Source organism: Diadema setosum, chromosome 5 (genome assembly GCF_964275005.1).
Source record: "Diadema setosum chromosome 5, eeDiaSeto1, whole genome shotgun sequence".
Lineage (NCBI taxonomy): Eukaryota > Metazoa > Echinodermata > Echinoidea > Diadematoida > Diadematidae > Diadema > Diadema setosum.
In genome coordinates this window covers 36657289-36676871 of record NC_092689.1, presented here as the reverse complement: position 1 = coordinate 36676871, position 19583 = coordinate 36657289, and the positions used below count along the sequence as shown (strand labels likewise).

At 37.9% G+C, this 19583-nt stretch overlaps 1 protein-coding gene across 1 annotated transcript in view; it reads left to right on the top strand.

Moving 5' to 3' along the window:
- Window positions 1-1759: 1759 nt before the first annotated feature.
- LOC140228695 (calcium uniporter protein, mitochondrial-like) overlaps window positions 1760-19583 on the top strand; it is a 100504-nt gene continuing 82680 nt past the window's right edge. Inside the window, exon 1 of the mRNA XM_072308964.1 lies at window positions 1760-1900. Coding sequence (XP_072165065.1) covers window positions 1817-1900 — 84 coding nt within the window. The 5' untranslated portion in view covers window positions 1760-1816. The remainder of the gene's footprint in view (window positions 1901-19583) is intronic.

The window sequence follows — 19583 nt, the reverse complement described above, 5'->3', positions numbered from 1 at the left end:
TTCTATACTTCCTTGGTTCACAGTCCTTTTCAGGACTACACACATTCCAGAAAGAATACTCTTACTCAATTCTCACCTCTCATCCAACTTTTCTTTCTATCCTTCTCCTGTCACTCCAACAGTCCTTCTCAGGACTATACATACATGGTGAACCGCAAACCAAGTGTATCTAATACCACGCCATGCAAACACCTTCTCTCAAAAAATCATCCGAATGTAGGCCTTGTTATCCAGTGATCGGGATAATAATAGTGTATGCGCCTTGAGCACTCTACAGAGTGGATTTAGCGCAATATAACTCTAATGTATTATGTGTTACTATTATTTGCTTGAAAATTAATATCACAGTCACATGTTCATTACAATCAATGAAATATATATTTTTTAATGATAGCTGAATGATTAAGATAAATTTGTTGAGAAGTAGGCCCTATGTGTATAACTGGGAGGGGATGAGAGTTGTGGTTTTTATATGCGATTTCTTTCATAAACGTTTTATTATTGTACCCGTATTCTTTGACATGAGAGGTTGTCGATTTGCGTATTTGTTTTTACATTCAGTTCAATTCATTTCAAATGATTTTATTACAATATCAAATACAAAGCAATGTGCATAACCTTAATATATTCAAAAAAGTATAAAAAAAAACAAATACTGGGGCAATTTCAATTGTCAGATTAATAAGAGACAGTTTGCTACCTAGATATTATGTTGATCGTACAACTTAGATAAAATAGACTGATGGTTGTACAATTTCCTTTCCTTTTCGCATCATATATCTATATTCTGGATAGGTTAGGTGGAATATTTTATTTAGGCTAATTTATAATGATATTTGTGTGTCTTTGTTCCTTGACAAATGATTAATTCCCCATCAAGTTATCACACTCAGTGAGTTTGTTTTACGTACACTAAAAGTTTGCTTTTTTTTTTCATGAACACTCAAATCTTTATACATTGTATCTTAATGACTGATCATTGCCCTCAAACTTATGAATGTCTTAATTTCCTTTCCTTTCTTTTTCTGGAAGGGCATGCTTTTGTGTGCATAAAAATGTGGTAGTACAGCCAGTCTTCTTCTTAAATTCTTATTAAGTTTTATTGGAGCCATGCCATTAGGCAATTACCCACTCCCACAATTTAATGATGATAATGAAGGCTACAGCCAGACGATGTTAGATCAATGTACATCTGGGAAGCAGACAGGTGGGAAGACGGTTAAATTACCTGGTATAATGGGATCAATACCGCCATCTTTCCGACAAATGTCCCTCATGTACGTCAAACTTGCTAGATAACAAACTCGTTGTCCTTTATGGGAATCTCATGATAATGTGGTCATAATGGGGAAACATTTCCCTCTGTCTCAAGGATGCAAAAATACAGTCGACAACATTCAAATCTTAGATTGATCCAGTCACTTATGCCATTGCGAAGCCCATGCATGCAGCAAAAACCTATGACGTGTAACTTCATCCTAATTTGCAAATCTACAACGAAATAACGACAATATCTCGATACAAAGCAACTAATCGTCAGAACTCCGAATGTTACGACCCGAAGCGGATTATTTTCTTCATTTACTTTCTCTTCAACGCTACCTTACTTTACGTACATGTACACGGTATTCAACACACGGCAGGCTGGTACGGTTTCTCGCATCGTCGCAGCGTACCGTACCGCGTATCCTTGCTAGCTAGCTAGCTACATTCACCACACACGTACTAGCTGGCTTCATGTACGCGTGTGGGAGGGGAGTACCGCAGAATTGTTTGGTTACTGACTATCCAGTTGCGATATATTCTTGTAATAGACATGGCATTTAGAAGCCTTTTCCGTCTACAGGCTTGCCAAATTCGAGGAACACTTCCATTTGGAAAAGGACCTGCAACGTACAAGGTATGTATGATTTGACGACGATCGAAACTTTAAGATATTTATGAAAAAATAGTAGGGTGTATTTCGCGGTGACAGCCGCCTTCTTTGCGAGACCGCAGCTGCTTGAAGCGTCCAGAGAAAGGTTCCCGTTGGGAGCGTATGGGGAGAGGAGGGCGGGGACTTGAGGATGTTCAGGCCATCACTTGCCCGTCCGGCCGCGGCAAGCCTCCTCTCCCCTACTCGATGACAATAGCAATAGCTGTTCTAGAAATTATGTGTCTTGTGACATTCATAAAAAGCAGACAGTCCAGAGCACGAGCAGAGGTTAGGTCAAGTAGAATCTATTCTTTTCTTTTTTGTTGTTGATAAGATAAATGTTAGGCCTACTTCTTGTGAGGCGCCCATCCAGTTGGCACCACACCGCAAAGTAACTTCAACTGTTCAAGAAAACTCCTTTATCGTCATTAACCTGGGAGTGTAATAGAAGTTTCTAGTTTCTCATCTTAGAATGTGTTTGTTGAGTAGCTAGTTACTTAGCTGAAATAACAAAATTGCCTTTTCAACTTCTTTTACAGTCTGCGACTGTGTGAGCATCAACAGTCTTTCTCAATTTTGACAAACCCAATCTAGGCCTACTACTACTAAAAAGTTTAACTAGATCTAGTTAGATGAGGCAAGAATCTCGAAAGTTTACCTCCTTTTATCTCCCTTATTTTACCACCAACAAATCCCTTGAAACTTCACACATATTGATATGGATGTATCATCCATTATGATTTTTACTTGGGTGAAAATGCTGTTGTATCGTTTGAGATATGTGTATTTTTCTGTCGAGTCGACCGTGGGAAAGGGTTACGATTTTTTTCCTGACATAAGTCTGCGCAAGCATGAATATGCATTTGATTAACATATTGCTCGTCTGTAATTTATACACCAGACTTTACTACCTGCCAAGTTTTGTTTTTGCACAATTAGTAGGTGAAAATAAGATCAAAAAGACAGCTGAAGTTAAGAAAAAAAATACTGCACATGCACAACTACATCATGACATGGCTGTAGATCATTCTCCTGGGCATGTGTTCTCTACTGGTCAGTGTACGCTTAGCCAATCAGCGGTGTCAGGTTCGGTGCAATGCGACAGAGTTCACTTTTTCAGTCCGCAGCCTCACAGGGTGGTGAGTGGGCAAGAGAAGAACCCTGCAATGTGCTTCAACCGTTTCATGCAGCACGAAAACCGATACATCGGACTGCGTACTGCTTACGCTATGGATTTTTCGTGAGTCTCAAGTGACAGTAATTTCGATTTTTTTTCCCGACATAACCGTGCACCGAATGATACAGAAAAGATATTTGGAACACAGTATATTACTACCATAAGTCATATACTGAAGTTTCATATTTGGGCAATGAAGGAAAATGTGAGAAAATAACACTTGTTTGGAGACCAAATTTTCTGTTTTGGAAGCTAAGTTTTGACGTTATTTTCACAGGTTTATCCTCAGTAAAACCCAAAATTACTAACATTATGAGTTAGAGAATAGTTTTTTCTTCAATTTGCTGTATAGATTTAATTATTTGATGGCTTCTGAGGTGAGATATTGCGAATGTCCTGCAACACTTCCCCAGCGGTTTTGCGTACACAAGCTGTTTACTTTATGCAAATGAGGCTTCGAGGTCATATGCTTTTGGCGAGTTAATTTCACCGTATTGCCGCGCCTGGATTGGGCCACAGAAGCTGTATACTCTACATACCTTAGTACTGCTATCGCGTTGAGACATACATGTAACATTGAGACTGTAGTAGTCATCGTGATACTGATATGACAGACTAATAATTTGTCAGTTGTTCAGATGCAGCACTCTGCTGTCATCACTACTGTATTTGACATTGACCTTGTCATGTAAGCACAGAGAAAGTCGGTTTCGGGTGATCCCGGATGAGCATTTGTTGTGCCTCTGTATCAAATACAATTATTGTAATGTGTAATACAGTACATGGTGAAGTAGTATGTCGCCATTTCATGTGTTCAGCACACAATATCTGTACATCATACATGGCTACAATGTACATCTACAGTGTACTACATATTGTACTGGCTCGTTAGTTCACAAAACAGCAATGTTATGAAATTTTCCTCGATATTTCATGTCAGGTACCAGTACATGTCTAGGACAAAGTTGCACAAAGTGAGAAATGTGTCTGTTGTTCTGAAAACAAAGTCTCTACAGAAATATGGTAATTTCATGCACAAAAATGGTGTATTCCCTTTTACTAGTTTTCTATGTGCAGTTTGCTACTGAATATTGTAGAGTCTGATGCTTACGGAGCACCAAGATTAATTCTCATCACTAAAAGGAGAGCTGTTGTAAAGAAGAAGAAGGTACATTACATGTGATTGTACACTCTCTGGGCTTTTGGTTTGAAGCAGTTGATTTCAGTTGGAGTTAAAAAGCTTTATCAGTAGTTCAACACTTTACAGAATCTTTCCATGGACTGATATGAAAATACCAGTACCATCCCCTTTGAGACCTAGAAATATCCCCATGCTACCCATTTGTTTGGCTTCCTTTTGCACTTTTCCTGTAGTCAATCCTGCTTCCCGCCCCCTCATGTCACGCTGCGTTCAAGGCTTTTTAGGCCCATTCTCAGTAAAAGCGTTCAAATACGGAATTTTGGTGTCGCCGACATTCCATGACAGTTTGCGGTTCCCTGAAACCTATTAGATACTATTTAAATGTTTATAATATATCACGAGGAGTTTATTTGTTAAAAATAAACACAATCAAATGCGGTTGTCTACCTTTTTGTATAAAATTTTGCTGTTAAACTTCGTTAAGACCCCCAAAACGCAGTGTCGCCGGCTATTTCAGAATTATGTTTTATTGCTCCTCTCCGTCCACAAACATACTTTCCAAATATCATTTTCATGGACGATGAGCATATCATATGTGCTAATCACAATACTCAAAAAGTTCCAAAATTTTTATTGTCTTCTTTTTTTATAGCCTTTTGAAACCTGTCGCCAAATTCACCGCCAGATACGTTACCAGTTTCTTTAGTGTTACAACATTGCGAAAATAACAAGACTATGCAATGACCCCGTGTATATGAAACCCTGAGGATATACTTCATACACTGCAAGTACTTAGATTTTTTGTGCAACAGCTCTTTATTGAGAATACGGTACAATGTTTGAAATATCGGTTTTCTACACTTTTATTTGGACAGATACGTTACATACTTTTCACGCCACCCATGGCGACAGACATTGCAATGTCAGACAAATTGCATATTACACATTACTCCTCGGAATGACGCATCGACTCAACATTAAAGTTTAGTACAAGTGAGAAATATTTGGTAGATATCGCTCTCATAATAATATGATCGACCATATACGTTACCACAGATACGTGACCCCAGATACGTGACCGAATTTTGCTCATTGGTCTTGTGCTTTCTGGGGATCAAATCTGGTCAAAATTCATCCCTACACATTACATGCTTCGTTTTGTTGGACCTCAGGATTATATTCTTACACCAAAAGGACAGAGAGGTGAAAAAGAGCAACACTTCCAAATTATTTTTCTTTGTGCGTCAGTGCCTCACAACTTACTGCCAAGTTTTCCGACAGATACGTTACCACATAATCAAAATGCTGAAAAGAAATTGTAAATGTTTGTACAAACAAATCGTTGTGTGCTCATAAACTCCAAAGTTCTATTCTATAAAACCCAGCCACTTTCATATTCTATGCAACAACTTTGAACGTTTATTTTACAAGACGAAGCTAAGATTCAGCATATCAGTTTTTTGCTTTTCAGATTTAGCAGATACGTTACGTATAATTCAGGGCACCCACGGTGACAAATAATGTTATGTAAAACAAAGTGTTCATAAAACAAATCTGCATAGAATGATGCTTCCATAAAAAATTAAAGTTATGTTCAAATGAAGAATATTCAGTAGAAATTGCTCTGTAACTTCACCGACAGATTCATTTACGGTACGCCAGATACGTTACCAAACTTTGAAAGAGTAAAAAGTAGTTTATGAAACGCTTCCGAGAAAAGTTTCAGTGTTCTGTTGCATATTTATTCTAGTGTTTTTCAACATATGAAGAACTACTCAAGATTCATTGATAAGTTGAACAATTATTTATTCATTTTCATTAAAAGGGATTAGCCAAATACGTTACCATAGGTCAAACAACTGTTTAGCATATCGAGTTCATAGAGACTGCACCTACTTCCTTCTAAGTGACTGCAAAAATATATTTTTTAAACCTTGTTTGCATTATCCATCAAAACTTAATGAATATTTATAGTCAGATGGATAAATACATTCAGACGTAAGATGAGAATATTCTGTGAATGAAGAACTCAGCTTTCACATTTAGGGCTCTTTTCCACTACATTTCATAGTTTAAATATTACGTACAATGTTTAAAATGGTTAATTTGGGCTTACATCATTCATTTTGACATCAATTCATGAGGTAAATAATTAAACAGGTGATATTTATTTATTCATACACAACTACAATTATTACTTATATTTTACCAGATACGTTACCAAAGGTGATTCGATGTTTTTCAATAGTTATTTCCTCAGGAAAGCAATTCATATTTGTTTCCTGTGGAAATTCCAGATCGGATCGTTCCCTTTGCATGATTTGTGGGATTCGAAACTTTATTTGTAAGCGAAATTTGCAAAAAATACAAAGTGAATATTAAGGTTATATTTCATTTCAGCAAAAAGCATATTTCAACCTACCACACAGAAATAATTTCTACCAATTAGCAAGGGATGACAACATCTTTACCTCTTGAAAACCCCCAATATCTTTAGGAGGGACAGATCTCTTTTCCTGAACAAAAATTGGATCAAAACAATAAATTTAATTCACAGTTAGGAGTCCATTACAACATGTAAATTTGCGGTAACGTATCTGATTGGTGATCAAAAATCATATATGATGCTCTATTTCAATTCATTTTTACTCAATGAATGGCCATCATTTAGAATGTTCCACTTTTTGTTTCGTATTTGACCGGTTTTGAAGTTTCCGAAAACACATCTTTGAATGTATTACTTTGTGGTTGATTTTTCAGTTTTACTCACATGGAATTGAACACTTAATCTGAGAATGGCCCTTTATTCTCTTGATATGTGGCTGATGCGTATTATGTTTCAAGTGGTAACACTTAAAGCCCTAGTTTCAAGCTTTAATAATAGGAATCATTTTGCTATAGAAATTGATTCTGCTCTTTGAACTATGCCTCTACGATCATTTACGGCATTACAGGGATGGTCGAATGAGTTTTTAAGGTTTTCTTGTATTTTCAATTTTTTGCTTCGTTTTAATAGTTGTCCTTTTTAAGTAGAGGTTAACCCACTGAGGACGAGTCCAGGGTATACTCAGGCAAGCGTCTATGGGAAATGCGTGTTGTTGCAAAATCGAACCGTCCTCAACGGGTTAACAACAAGTTTTCAGTATCTGGTATTGATTTAATGTATCTCTTCCTTCCTGATGGTCTGTTTTGCCAGAAAAATGATTTGCTATTCAAAACTTTGTTGCTAAAGCTTGAATTTTAGTTGCTTTTTAACCCCCCCCCCCTCCTAACAATGATAATCCCCAGGACTGTTGGATCAAGTGGAGCTTATGACTACAGTAATACTGCTAGTTTGAAAATTGTGTTGTGCATGCTGTTAAGTTCGAATTTGCAAAAGTAGATAGTGTTGTTGTTGTTTTTTTTTTTTTGTTGAAAAGGTAATGGAATTCATTGGGCACATACACTGTAGACTTGTGAATAGGAGGTTGTTATAATGTACAGGCTTACCCACAGTGCATTGATTGCATTGTGTGACTTGAACATAGTGAAAAACAATTGAATTTCTGACATTTTCAAATTTTTAATGAAGAATAAGAGAGAACTAAATGGAAATGGAGTATTTACTAAGATATACATAGAAACTTTGGGCCCTATTTTGGGTGTGTGTGTGTATTTGTGTATTTGACGGACTTCTTCAGAGGGCTTCTATTCTGCTCACTGTGAGGGAAGTGAAGAGGGATGTCTCATGTGTGTTTGGATGTTTTTAAAGGGATAGTATAGTTTTAGTTGAGACCTAAAACTTCAGGTTTCTAACATTTTTTGGTGAGATAATGAGAAATCTCTTATGAAATATGACAGAGCATGTAATTCCAAGAGGAATTCAACATTTATTTGATGAAAATTGATAAAATTTGAAATGCCTGAGATAACTAAAACAGAGCAATCCGAATAGAAGGTGGGACCCACCTTTCATTACGATTGCTTTGTTTTACTTTGTTTTTTGATGTCTCAGCAATTCCAAAACGGATTTTCATAAAATAGACTTTGAATTTCTCTTAGAATGGTATGCTTTGTACTATTTCAAAGTGTTTTCGTGGTATCTTGCTAAAAGTTAAAAGCCCAATCCTCATCTCCACCAATACTATACCATCCCTTTAATACACAGCATCTCTATATTATGTCTTCCAACGCGAGGGAAAGAGAGTTTTGCCTTAAACTAGAGGCACGATAGCAAGCGATGTTGCTCTACTCGGGTCACAGCAACTTGAACCCAGGCCATTTAATGGCAAGGTACAGACGTGCTACCAACCCAGCCAACTTGCCGCCCATGCTTTATATACAGTATTGCAGAGTTTACATTTTTAAAATTCAATCCAAAGTTTGGCTGAGGGAGTTTGATCCTCTCTACACACTGCTCAGTCTCAGGCAGTATGTTTTTGTCCACTTATACATAGCATGTTGCATTATCAGATTAATGATCAATGCATATGTAGTGTATACAATGTGTATAACAAATGCTTACAAAAAGAACAGAAGTGTTCATTAGCTAGTGAAGAGAAAGTGAAAGACCATGAAGAATGCGCTGCTATTAATTCCCTGTCCATACTATGGAATATTGGTTGCCTGTAAAGCAGAGAATCATATTTAAACTCTGCTAATTGTATATAGAGCTATTCAATGTACAGCACCAGTGTACATACAGTAAGGAACTTGTAGAGTTAAAAACATCATTTCAAACATTTTATCATCTTCGAAGTTTACGGGATCAAACATTATTGAAATATCCATCGGGGAAATCAAAAGTTACTCTTGGTGACAGGGCATTTTTGTACGCTGCACCAAAATTATGGAATAATCTCCCTTTGTTTGTAAGAGAAGCAGTTACAATTAATGAGTTTAAGGCCAGGTTAAAAAGTCATCTCTTGAAGTAATGTATTTTCTGTTTGAATTTCTTGTATGCATGTCATTTTGTAATGCGCAGTAGAGTATATCATTATAGTAGCTGCGCAATATAAATGTCCTTTATTATTATCATTATTATTATTATAAATATCGATAGAAATGGGTGGGGGTAATGAGGATGGAGCAGCCGTTAAAAGTACTGTACCTAGTGCCTTGGCCACTTGTCAGTAATATCAGTTCCGTCTTGCCCTGTCACCCACGAGCTCACAGCAAGAGGGTTGATGAATTGATTGATGCTGTTGGTTTTTTAATTTGAGCCCCCCATTGGGCACTCAACATTAATTAAATCCCCGGGGATGCATCTTGATGCCCTGCCCTTGGTTTCAGACGAGGATTGGTGGGCAGATGGCAAGGAGATAGCCGAGGAGAAGCAATTTTTTTTGATAGTCTTCATTCTTTCACATCCTCCGTTCTGTAGCTTGTCTCTCAATTGTAGTCCCTTGAAAAAGAAGTTGTTATAAGCCTTACATGTAAGTTGTAAATGATGGTTATGTACTGGTGAATAAAAAAAAACAACAACAAAAAAACACTCATATAAACTGGATCACCTTATGAGACATTTTGCCAAAATGTATCGATTAGCTTTCTGTGGATCATTTGACTCAAATAAACCTTATTGTCTCCTTTGACTGGATGAATAAGAAGAGCGTACTTCAGCTACATGTAAAATTTTACTTGAATATATTGGATGACACTGACTGGTATCACAGAAACATTGAACAGGGGAAGGCAACATACTACATGTAGCATTGCAGGAGGCAAAGATGAATGTGCTATCTTTCCCTAATGGGGACAATATTTTGAAGTTTTCCTATTACAGAGGACACCCCTATGGAGTCATTATCTGAAGGTCAAGCAATGACCTGTCTGTCAGAATTCAAAGCAATTAATTGTTCATCATGAAGCGATCATGAACTTTACCAGCCTTAAACTTAGATGCCCTGGTCTGTACTGTATGTACTTGGGCTTGCATGGCTGAAATCATGTACATGTACAGGGTATAATGCAGTGCACATAACTTTTACGGAGTGTCTTGTGTTAAGACGCAGTCTTGAGAATGCACAAAATATGGGTTATGCTCTACCAAGGTATCAGTGTAGGGTTGAAAATGGTTTGAAATGGCGCTTGAGGTACTGTACTAGTACTCTTAAACTGGCCACTTCCACTTCACGTGACTGTACACTAATGAAGCTTCCACGAACCGAGCCAAGCTACACTGTACATTACATAACCTTTTCTTATCCTATTCTGGCATCTATGGATACCGTTGATATAAGTGATCATCACTGGATAAGCAAGACATGCTACACATGTATATTGTTGTCAGGAAAGGAGAAGCACGCACCAAACAAGTCTGGGGATGGACTCGTTTGTCATGGGTCAATGTTCAGTTCCTGTTTATCCGTCTGCCTGTACAGTGTACACTTCTCGGCAAATAGTGTTTCAAAGTAGAATGAATCTCACATGCTATGATGAAGTATATTTTTAATCTATGACAAATCTTTATGTATGATATTCCAGGATTAAAGGAAAAAAAATTGAGAAAAACTTTTTCAAAGGAAGCCTAGTCTCCTTCCATCTTACTGTACTCTGAAACATGCCATGATGCTTCATGACAAAATTGTTCTTTTTTGAGCAGTATTGTCGTCAGTTGGTCAGTATATTGGAAGAAAAAATATATTGTGTACTTGTAACATGGAATGCAACCAGATCATGCTAATGAAGTACTATGGGACATTGTGTTGATGTATCACTGTCAATAAAAGAGTCAGGACGACAGGGTTTTGAGATCATTACTTTGGGGACATGTCACAATTAAAAGAGCTCTGTTATTACTGTCAACTGATATGATATTTTTCTTTAATTTTTAGATTGCTTGTGGCTATCGATTCTGCAGCATTCACGAAAAAAGCAATGGATATTTGAAAGGTTCACTGCCAAACTTAGATGAATGATGGTGATGGTAATGATATCATGGTGGTGATCATGATTTTATTATCGTCATTACAATTATCATGTGTTATTGTCATCAATAGCAGTAATTATGCTGATAATGATGATGATGATAATGATGATAGCTGTTACTATCATTGCTGCCACTTTATCTAACAGTTTAGTACACAACCTGTTTGATTTCTGTGATGATAATTAGACATTTGTAGGTGAAGGTCGATCTCAGTTATGAAGTGTATGGCTGCGGGGGTCATAATTAATACACTGACTGACTGGAATTAGCTGAACATGTAATGGTTACAGGTATTCATATTGAATCATTGCTCTCAGCTATATTGTGCCCCACCACTGACAACTCTTTATTGCCCAGAACTAAGTGCTCTCTTTCTCTCTCTCCAAAAAGATAAAAAAGATAAAAACCACTATGCTCTTATCTGTTAAGAATCAAATTACATTCGGTCTATGAGATCAATGATTGAATTTTATGTAATAATTGAATGTAATAGTTCAACATAGTGGTTACAGGTATTCAAATTGAATCGATGCTCTAAGCAATTACTTGTGCACCACTGCTATTAAACAACTCTTGATTGCACAGATCTTTGAAAAAAAAAGGTGTTCTCTGTCTCTATCTATCTCTCTCTCTTTAATATTGTGACTGGATAATTGAATAAAATAGAAATTATGCAATGGTTACAGGTATTTAAATTGAATCACTGCTCTCAGCTAAGTGAAATTGTGCCCTACTACTATCAACTCTTCATTACACATTCGTCTATGTCAATGTGCTCCCCACCCCTCCCCCCCCAAAAAAAAAGAAGAAAAAATGATAAAGATAAAACCACTGCGCTCTTGCCTGTTAAGAATCAAATTACATTCGGTCTATAAGATCAAACACCTGCTCACCCCAGAAAACATCAATCCACACGAGCACTGGGCTCTTTATTGAGCTGAGGGAGGCCTCCATGTTCCCTATGATTTAACCCGTTGAGGACGGGCCGATTTTGTTACAACATGCATTTTCCATAGACCCCTGCCCGAGTATACATGGGACTCGTCCTCTACGGGTTAAGATACTGGTATGCAGTGTTGCTTGAGAGTGCAAATGAAAATTGAAGTGAAACCAAGTAGAAAGAAGTTGGGGGGGGGGGGGGTGGGATATGACTGTATTGTCCCCCACTCTCCATATTTGCGAACACTTCCTCATCTCATCAAATTTAATCTGCCTTTATGCCTTTGGGTGTCTGAATAGCACATGGCAAATCTTGGCTCAAACTATACCATGTGAAGTCTATGAAACAGCAAGTCACATTTGGGTAGAGTGTACCATTATTGAGTTCCCCTAATTTTCCTGGAATATTTTAGTCACTATTTTTTTTATATGGTAGGATGTTTTGTGATACAACTGACCTACATATTTATTCATAAAATGTGATAACTGAGCATTTTTTAAATCACTGCTCCCAGTGGTAAACAGGACCTTTGATACTTCCCATTAGTAGGTCTGGAGGTTGACACTGTATAAAACCTCTAGGGTGTTAGAGGGTTACGTCTGTTGGCTAATTACACATGGTATACTCCATTGTACCTACTCTACTGCATGTTAGAAAAGCTTGTACAGCACTTGTGTTTTAAAGTGTTCCAATACCCTAAGTATTATGTTTGCTATGTTGAATATTATAGAATAAAAAAAAAAAAGACCCACTTGAGACATGCCCTCTGCAAAGTATTAGAATTTCTTTTGTCACTCCAAATTTTATTTGGGGGGTTTAAAAATAAATTTTAAAGACTATACATTAATGGAACTGACTTGAAATAGACTAGTTGTTCACCGACTCTTTTAATTGAACGATCATGCTATCAATGTTTTTTTTCCAAATATGTTTTGAACCATAGTGATATGCAATGCGTGCATGCGATCAGCTGACTGATCGACCCGGAATCTCAATATTATTTGTAAAAATGTAATGCATGTATAGCTGGAATGCGCACACATCAGTACTGGTGCTTATGGAGCAGAACTTAAATGCGCAAAGCACAAGTGCCAAATTGTTATAGAGATAGTGTATGATCTGACTTATTGATATATGTATACTTTCAGGGGTTATCACAGGTGAATTATGGCTGTTTTTTGTGTATTCTAGCTGTACACAGATTTAATTTCCAGGATATTGGTATACTTTAATGTATACTACACAGCGTACATGCAAGTTGTTGCAAGATGGACCGGTGTGACAATCAGGCTGCTTCTACTGACATCTGCCTCGACATATTGTCATCAATTATTCTATAAGGTGTGGACAGACGTAACCCAGATAGCTGTACAAGACATTAAGCTCTGCAATCAGATATCGCCCTATTGTGCCTACAATTCAACCACTGGTGAATACTGGTACGCTTAAATAGAAACCACTGACCTTTGAAATGAATAACCCACATATTTCTTTGCCTTTTACACAGCGACCATCACAAGCAGTGAGTTTACTCCGTAATGCTCTAATTTGTCATAGCAACGGTAAGAATACAAGGGAGAGCTATCCTTTCATTTTCTTTTTCTCTCACTCTCTGTCTCTTTGTCTCTGTGTGTGTGTTTGTTTGTCTGTTTGTTTTGAAAGAGAATTGGAGCTGACAGGGATGGTGCATTAGACAAATGTTGAGCGTACTGTTTATTTGCTGCATTAGCTATGCTGTGAAATAGGTAATGTAACATGGGACCAAACCTGATACTTTCAGGGCAAAGGGCGTTGATGCGACATTTAATTACTGCTGTCATTCATGTGTGTGTGTGTGTGTGTGTTTGCGTGTGTGTTTCATCTACATGTATGATGAATTACAGAAAATGTCTTTGCTCTGTTCACTCGCTGTCATGGATACATAGATAGGAATACACCTATGAATGTGTGTCTGTGTTTATGTGTGTCTGTGTGTGTATGTGGGAGGAAAGAGAATATCAAAGGAAATCAGTGATTCGTGTCACTGCTGGGCATTTGTGAATAGAAAGACTTTTGTATCATTCATTGCTTATGTATTGTAGATCAAAACATGGTTTATTTGCTCATATTTGCTCAATGGAGCATATGTTTGAGACTTCAAATGGCATTTCACAACAAAGAGTGTCATTCTGTATCCTACATACAATTGTATATCTATAGTAGTTATCCATATAACAGTGCATGATGTGCGCGCGCACACACACACACACACATACACACAGATACATGAATTCTGGCAATTGTTTGATAAGTTTCTGTGCAGTTTTATCACATTGATAGTACCATGACTTAATTTGCCTGTGCATTAAAAGGTATCTCGTCAGATCTTCAGAATCACATCATTCCATACAGGTCATTGAATAAGATGCTTACACACATGTACGGCTGTATTTATACCAAGTTTTGATTTCTATAGTTAACTTTTAAAACTGTCATGCCTCTAAAATTCACACTGCAAAACATAGTTTGAATTCTCACTTTACACAAGATTTAGTTTGTAATGCTACAAGTGAAGGAAAGGAAAACATTTATGGGTTTCATCTGCTGTCCTAAAAGTAATCAGAAAGTGGTTCTTTTCTATGACATCACAATATCTACCAAGATCAAGATCTGCTGTGGTAATTGGACAGGAATCACATTGAGAGAAATGTAGAGATATTTTACCCAGAAGCCAGAGTTGAATAATATTTGACATTGTGTACATGAAATCCCACATTATCGATGTATCTACAGTGTAAGATTCTTCCAGAAAGGGGTACAGATACTAGACATGGGTCACAATAAATACTGTATAAGCTGTTATTTTCACGAGGGTTTAATTTTCGCGAATTTCGCGAATTGCAGTTGGATCGCAAATTTAACAATACGTGAAATTGTCTCCATGCGCCTTGTTAATAGAGCATTAACGTAAGTGTCGGTGTCGATTTGCGTAAACAGCATCTCGCGAAAATGTCTATGACCTCGTCATTCGCGAAAATATCTGTGTGTGAAAATAACGGCGTATACAGTACTCAAAATTAGTGTCCTGTGCTGTCAACTTTTATGGATCCTAATGCAAACTGGACTGAACAACAGGATGAAATTAAAATTTTCCAACTGTTGATCTTGTAGGGCTGTATTTGAGAACTCAAAAGCCAACCAAACCATGCCATACCATGCCAGATAGGGAGCGTTTGAGCACTCTGTGGACATAGCATACCTCACAAGTTATTTTTGGACTGGGGTATGAAGAGGGGTCACCATGTTTCTTTTAGCAGAGAGCATCAGATCTTTGCATTATGATGTAGTGTGTTACTCACACTCTTTTCATGTCAACAACTTCTGGTACGGTGCATTTTCTGACCAGTTTGCATTCAAGCACTCTCTGGCCAGGGGAGGTGGGGACAGTATGGTATACTTCTGTACCGCTTCAGGGAATGGTCCACTTTTGGCATGGTATGGCATGGTGCGCCTGGGAGTACTGTACGAGCTGAAATTTTTGCATACAGAAATTTTCGCAAATTGGTCCTTCGAGGACATTTTCGCGTGTTGTTAAATTCGCGGTTGCGAGGGTCTAACTGAACTTACTTATTTGCGCATTGTTATTTTCGTGATTCAAAGGCGATTCGCGAAATTCGCGAAAATAAAACCACCGCGAAAATTTCAGCTCGTACAGTATTCCAGCCTTCCTCTGGAACGAGTACGGTATGGTATGCTTACGGAGAGCACTCGACCACACCCTAATATAGCATCTACTGTACCAGAGATACTGTATGTTCTTCTTTTCATCATAAATACACAAAATAAGTGTCCTGTGATATCAATCATTCGTGCAGTGCAAACTGGACTGAACAACATGTTGAAATGGGAATTCTCGTGCAGTTGATTCTCTGTTTATTATTTTCTCCTGTTTGTTTATACTTAAATATCAAACTAAAATTGTACATGACGTACTGTAAATCAAAAAGTGGTTCTCCCACCAGTGAAACTAGCATACAGCAGTTGACCTTTACACTGCATTATAAAACCAATCAGAAATTCCAATTCTGTGTGAAAATCATGCGGTGTCACTTCCCTTGTTTTGCTGGCTTTCGATTTGTGGTGATTTTACACACAAAATAAGACGGAAGACACTTTACGATGGGCTTACTATGACTATCAATGCATTAATTATAGCAAGTATGGCACTGGAGTGGTGTTGGAGCTCGATAGCGCATGACATGTGCAATGCGCACTTCAAGTAATTGATTGATTGGATACCGGCTGGCTCTGCTGTCGGTGTTCATCATTCCATTACCGGTGGCAGCGGCGGTGGAAGCGTCTGCGAGAGACATCGGCATATATATATATGCAAGAAATCAATACTTGCTGCTTGCACAGCTATTAGGGAAGGATGCAGAAAAGTGAGATTTGCTTTATTCAGGCAGCTGTGTAGAAATGAGAAAGAAAGAAGTGAAACGAGTTCCGTGTTACTAGTTGCGTGGTTTTGTCTCTCTGCGTTGTCTGGTTAAATAGCTCACGTGAAGTACAGCATATGTGTCAACAAACATATTTGCTTGTTGCTACAGTAGACTGTAGTATTCTTCCTATGACTGACATGTTAAAGGGAATTAGGCCGTGTTTATGCTTCCCTTTTTCGGGCCAGAATCAGCGTTTTGAAATGTGATTAGTGCAAAATGCTGTTGCGTTCATGCTCACTTCGACAGAAACGCTGATTCAAAACGCCTATCCAAAACGCACAAAAAGGTGCGTTTATGATCGGCGTTTCTGACTAATCACATTTGACGGGGAAGCATAAACCAACAGCGTTTCTAAACGCGTTTAGAGTGACGTCATCTAAACACCTTTCCGGTTCACGTGAAAAAGCGCGCGCCAGGCCAGCCAGCTACCCTGGCCTGTGCAGTTTTCCCATGTACTGTGAACGCATGTCTTTCCCAGCTGCTCTCTCAGGCCAGGCCACCGATCGCAGCGCGCGCCCCAATTTGACCTGCCTCTGCTGAGGTCAGCGAAGCAATCGCAAACGCTCTTTCCAAGGCTCAAAGAAAGTGAGCATAAACAGTGCTCCCGTGAACGGCGTTTTGAATCAGCGTTTCAAAACGCTGATTCTGCCTTCGCAAATTGAGCATAAACACACCCTGAGTCATCTGCAGGTTTGTACTGTGATGAACGCGTGCCTTGAATTCGAAAATGGGAAATGGAGACCCTTGCAGGTCTTCCATTTGGAAATTTACTAAAAGCAGGCTTTCTTTTAAGAATAAATCTGCCAATGATTTTTGTATGCTTTCTGCATTCTCTTTCTTTGATGATTGTTTGTATAAACCCATAAACCACTTTGATTGATATGTTGAAAATATTCACCATTAACGTACAGAGGAAGAGGTTTGTGGAGAGGTTTTACATGCATACGTTGATCTGACTTGGTGTGAGATTTCCCTCCCAGCTCTTGGGTTTAAAGGGGATGGCTAGTAACTGATCAGTGGAAATCAGTGGGAATGCTGGATGATGGTTGTTCCAATCCTTGTGGTATTCATTTAAGAGTACATTATATATCTATTGTTGGGTGAAAATTAGTTGTTTCAGAATGGTCTCATATTCAAGTAATGTGCAGTTTAATGTTTCCAGGTTAGCATGCCTGTACAGTGACAGGGCCTTAAACTGCACATTACTTGAATATATATGAGACCATTCTGAAGCAAACAATTTTCACATAACAATAGATATATAATGTACTCTTAAATGAATCCCACAAGAATTGGAACAACTGGAACAATTGGAACAATTCTTGCTCATTCTCTGTTTTCCTAAGGATGTGGAGCACAAATCATTCCCTGGCATTTCATAAGATGATTTGTTTACATTGATTCCAACTGTTCTAGTGCAACAATTAGAATCTTCAGGCAAGAGAATTTCAATTCACAACATGGTCAAGTGATTTGAAGATAAGTACTGTAAAACGAGGAATGTTCGCGAATTTCGCGAGCGCAAAGATTCGCGAAATTAAAATGCACGCAAAAGTTCTTGTCTACACTATATGCATTGAATGCCAGTGGCAGTTTGTGAAAATTTCCCTACTGGTGTAAAATGTGGAAATGTAAATTTTGAATAGAAAAATAAACTAAAAAGGTCACTCTGAACCGACTACGGGTATGGTGCACATTGCTTGTCCTTTTACTGCATTTTCTAGTTGTTATCAAGATTCATGAGCTCTGAAGGTAAAATGAGTGTCTAACTAAATTTAGCTTTGTACTCTAACTAGCCCTCCTCCAGACATAACATACAGTACCGTACATCATACATCATGTACCAGCAATTTCTCATGATAGTACTGAGGAGATCTTATGAATTATGTAATCAAAATCTGAAGTAACAATCATCAAAAGGTGCTGGCTGGCTAGTAAGCTGACGCACAGTTGGCATCAAAATGAAACCAGTGTGATTTCTTTCTTTTTGTTTGTGCTGTGTCAATGGAGCATGGATTTTTTAAGAATTAGGTTGAAAGGGTCTCTATGCCTCCGCTACGAAGTGTCGCTGGAGGCATTATGTTTTCGGGTTGTCCGTCCGTCCGTCCGTAATTAATTTTTGTGGACAGCGTAACTAAAAAACGGTGCGAGGTATCGCAATGAAACTTGGCATGTGCATGTATGAGTGGGCGAAGTTGTGCCAATTAACTTGTGGGTGCATATGATCAAGGTCAAAGGTCAAAAGGTCAAGGTCAAATGCTCAAAATCTCACTATTTCCCCCGTATCTATGCAATGCCTGAAGGTATTTTCTTGAAACTTAATGTATACATGAACTACCAAATAAAGATTCACCAGAGAGAGTTTTTGGTCATGAAGTCTGAGGTCAAAAGTCAAAGGTCAAGTGAGAATGTTAAAATTCACTTTTTTATCCATATCTCACAAATATTTCAAGGTATCTTTATGGAACTTAGTACATATGCATGTACTAACTGGCTGTAATCATCTAGGAAATTTAGGGGTCATGGGTCAAAGGTCAAGGTCAACTCATCAAAATGTCACTATTTCCCTCTTATATATGCAATGCCTGCACTATTTTTCTTGAAACTTTAGTGTTTGCATACGTATTACCCAATAGAGATTCTCTTGGAAGTTTCTTGCCAAAAGGTCAAAGGTCAAGTAAAAGTGCTAAATTTTACTTCTTCCTTAAACTTTAATAAAAAAGGGTTAAAAGTCAGGTACAAATCCTCAAATCCTCAAATATCTGTACCCTTAGACAGTATAGCTATTCATCCAATTAAACCTAGCTCAAGGAGTGTGAACATTCAACACATTTAATTGTGACAAACCTGTCATTTTAATATTTTGCCAATTATATGAAATTGTCATCACTCATTGTCAAGACATTGTACTATAGACCTATTAGGAGAACCATGCGTTATGGCGGAGGCATACCGGTTGCCATAGCGACATTTCTAGTTGATCATGTTTTGCCTGGAACCGCCCGCTTCATACTGAAAAAAA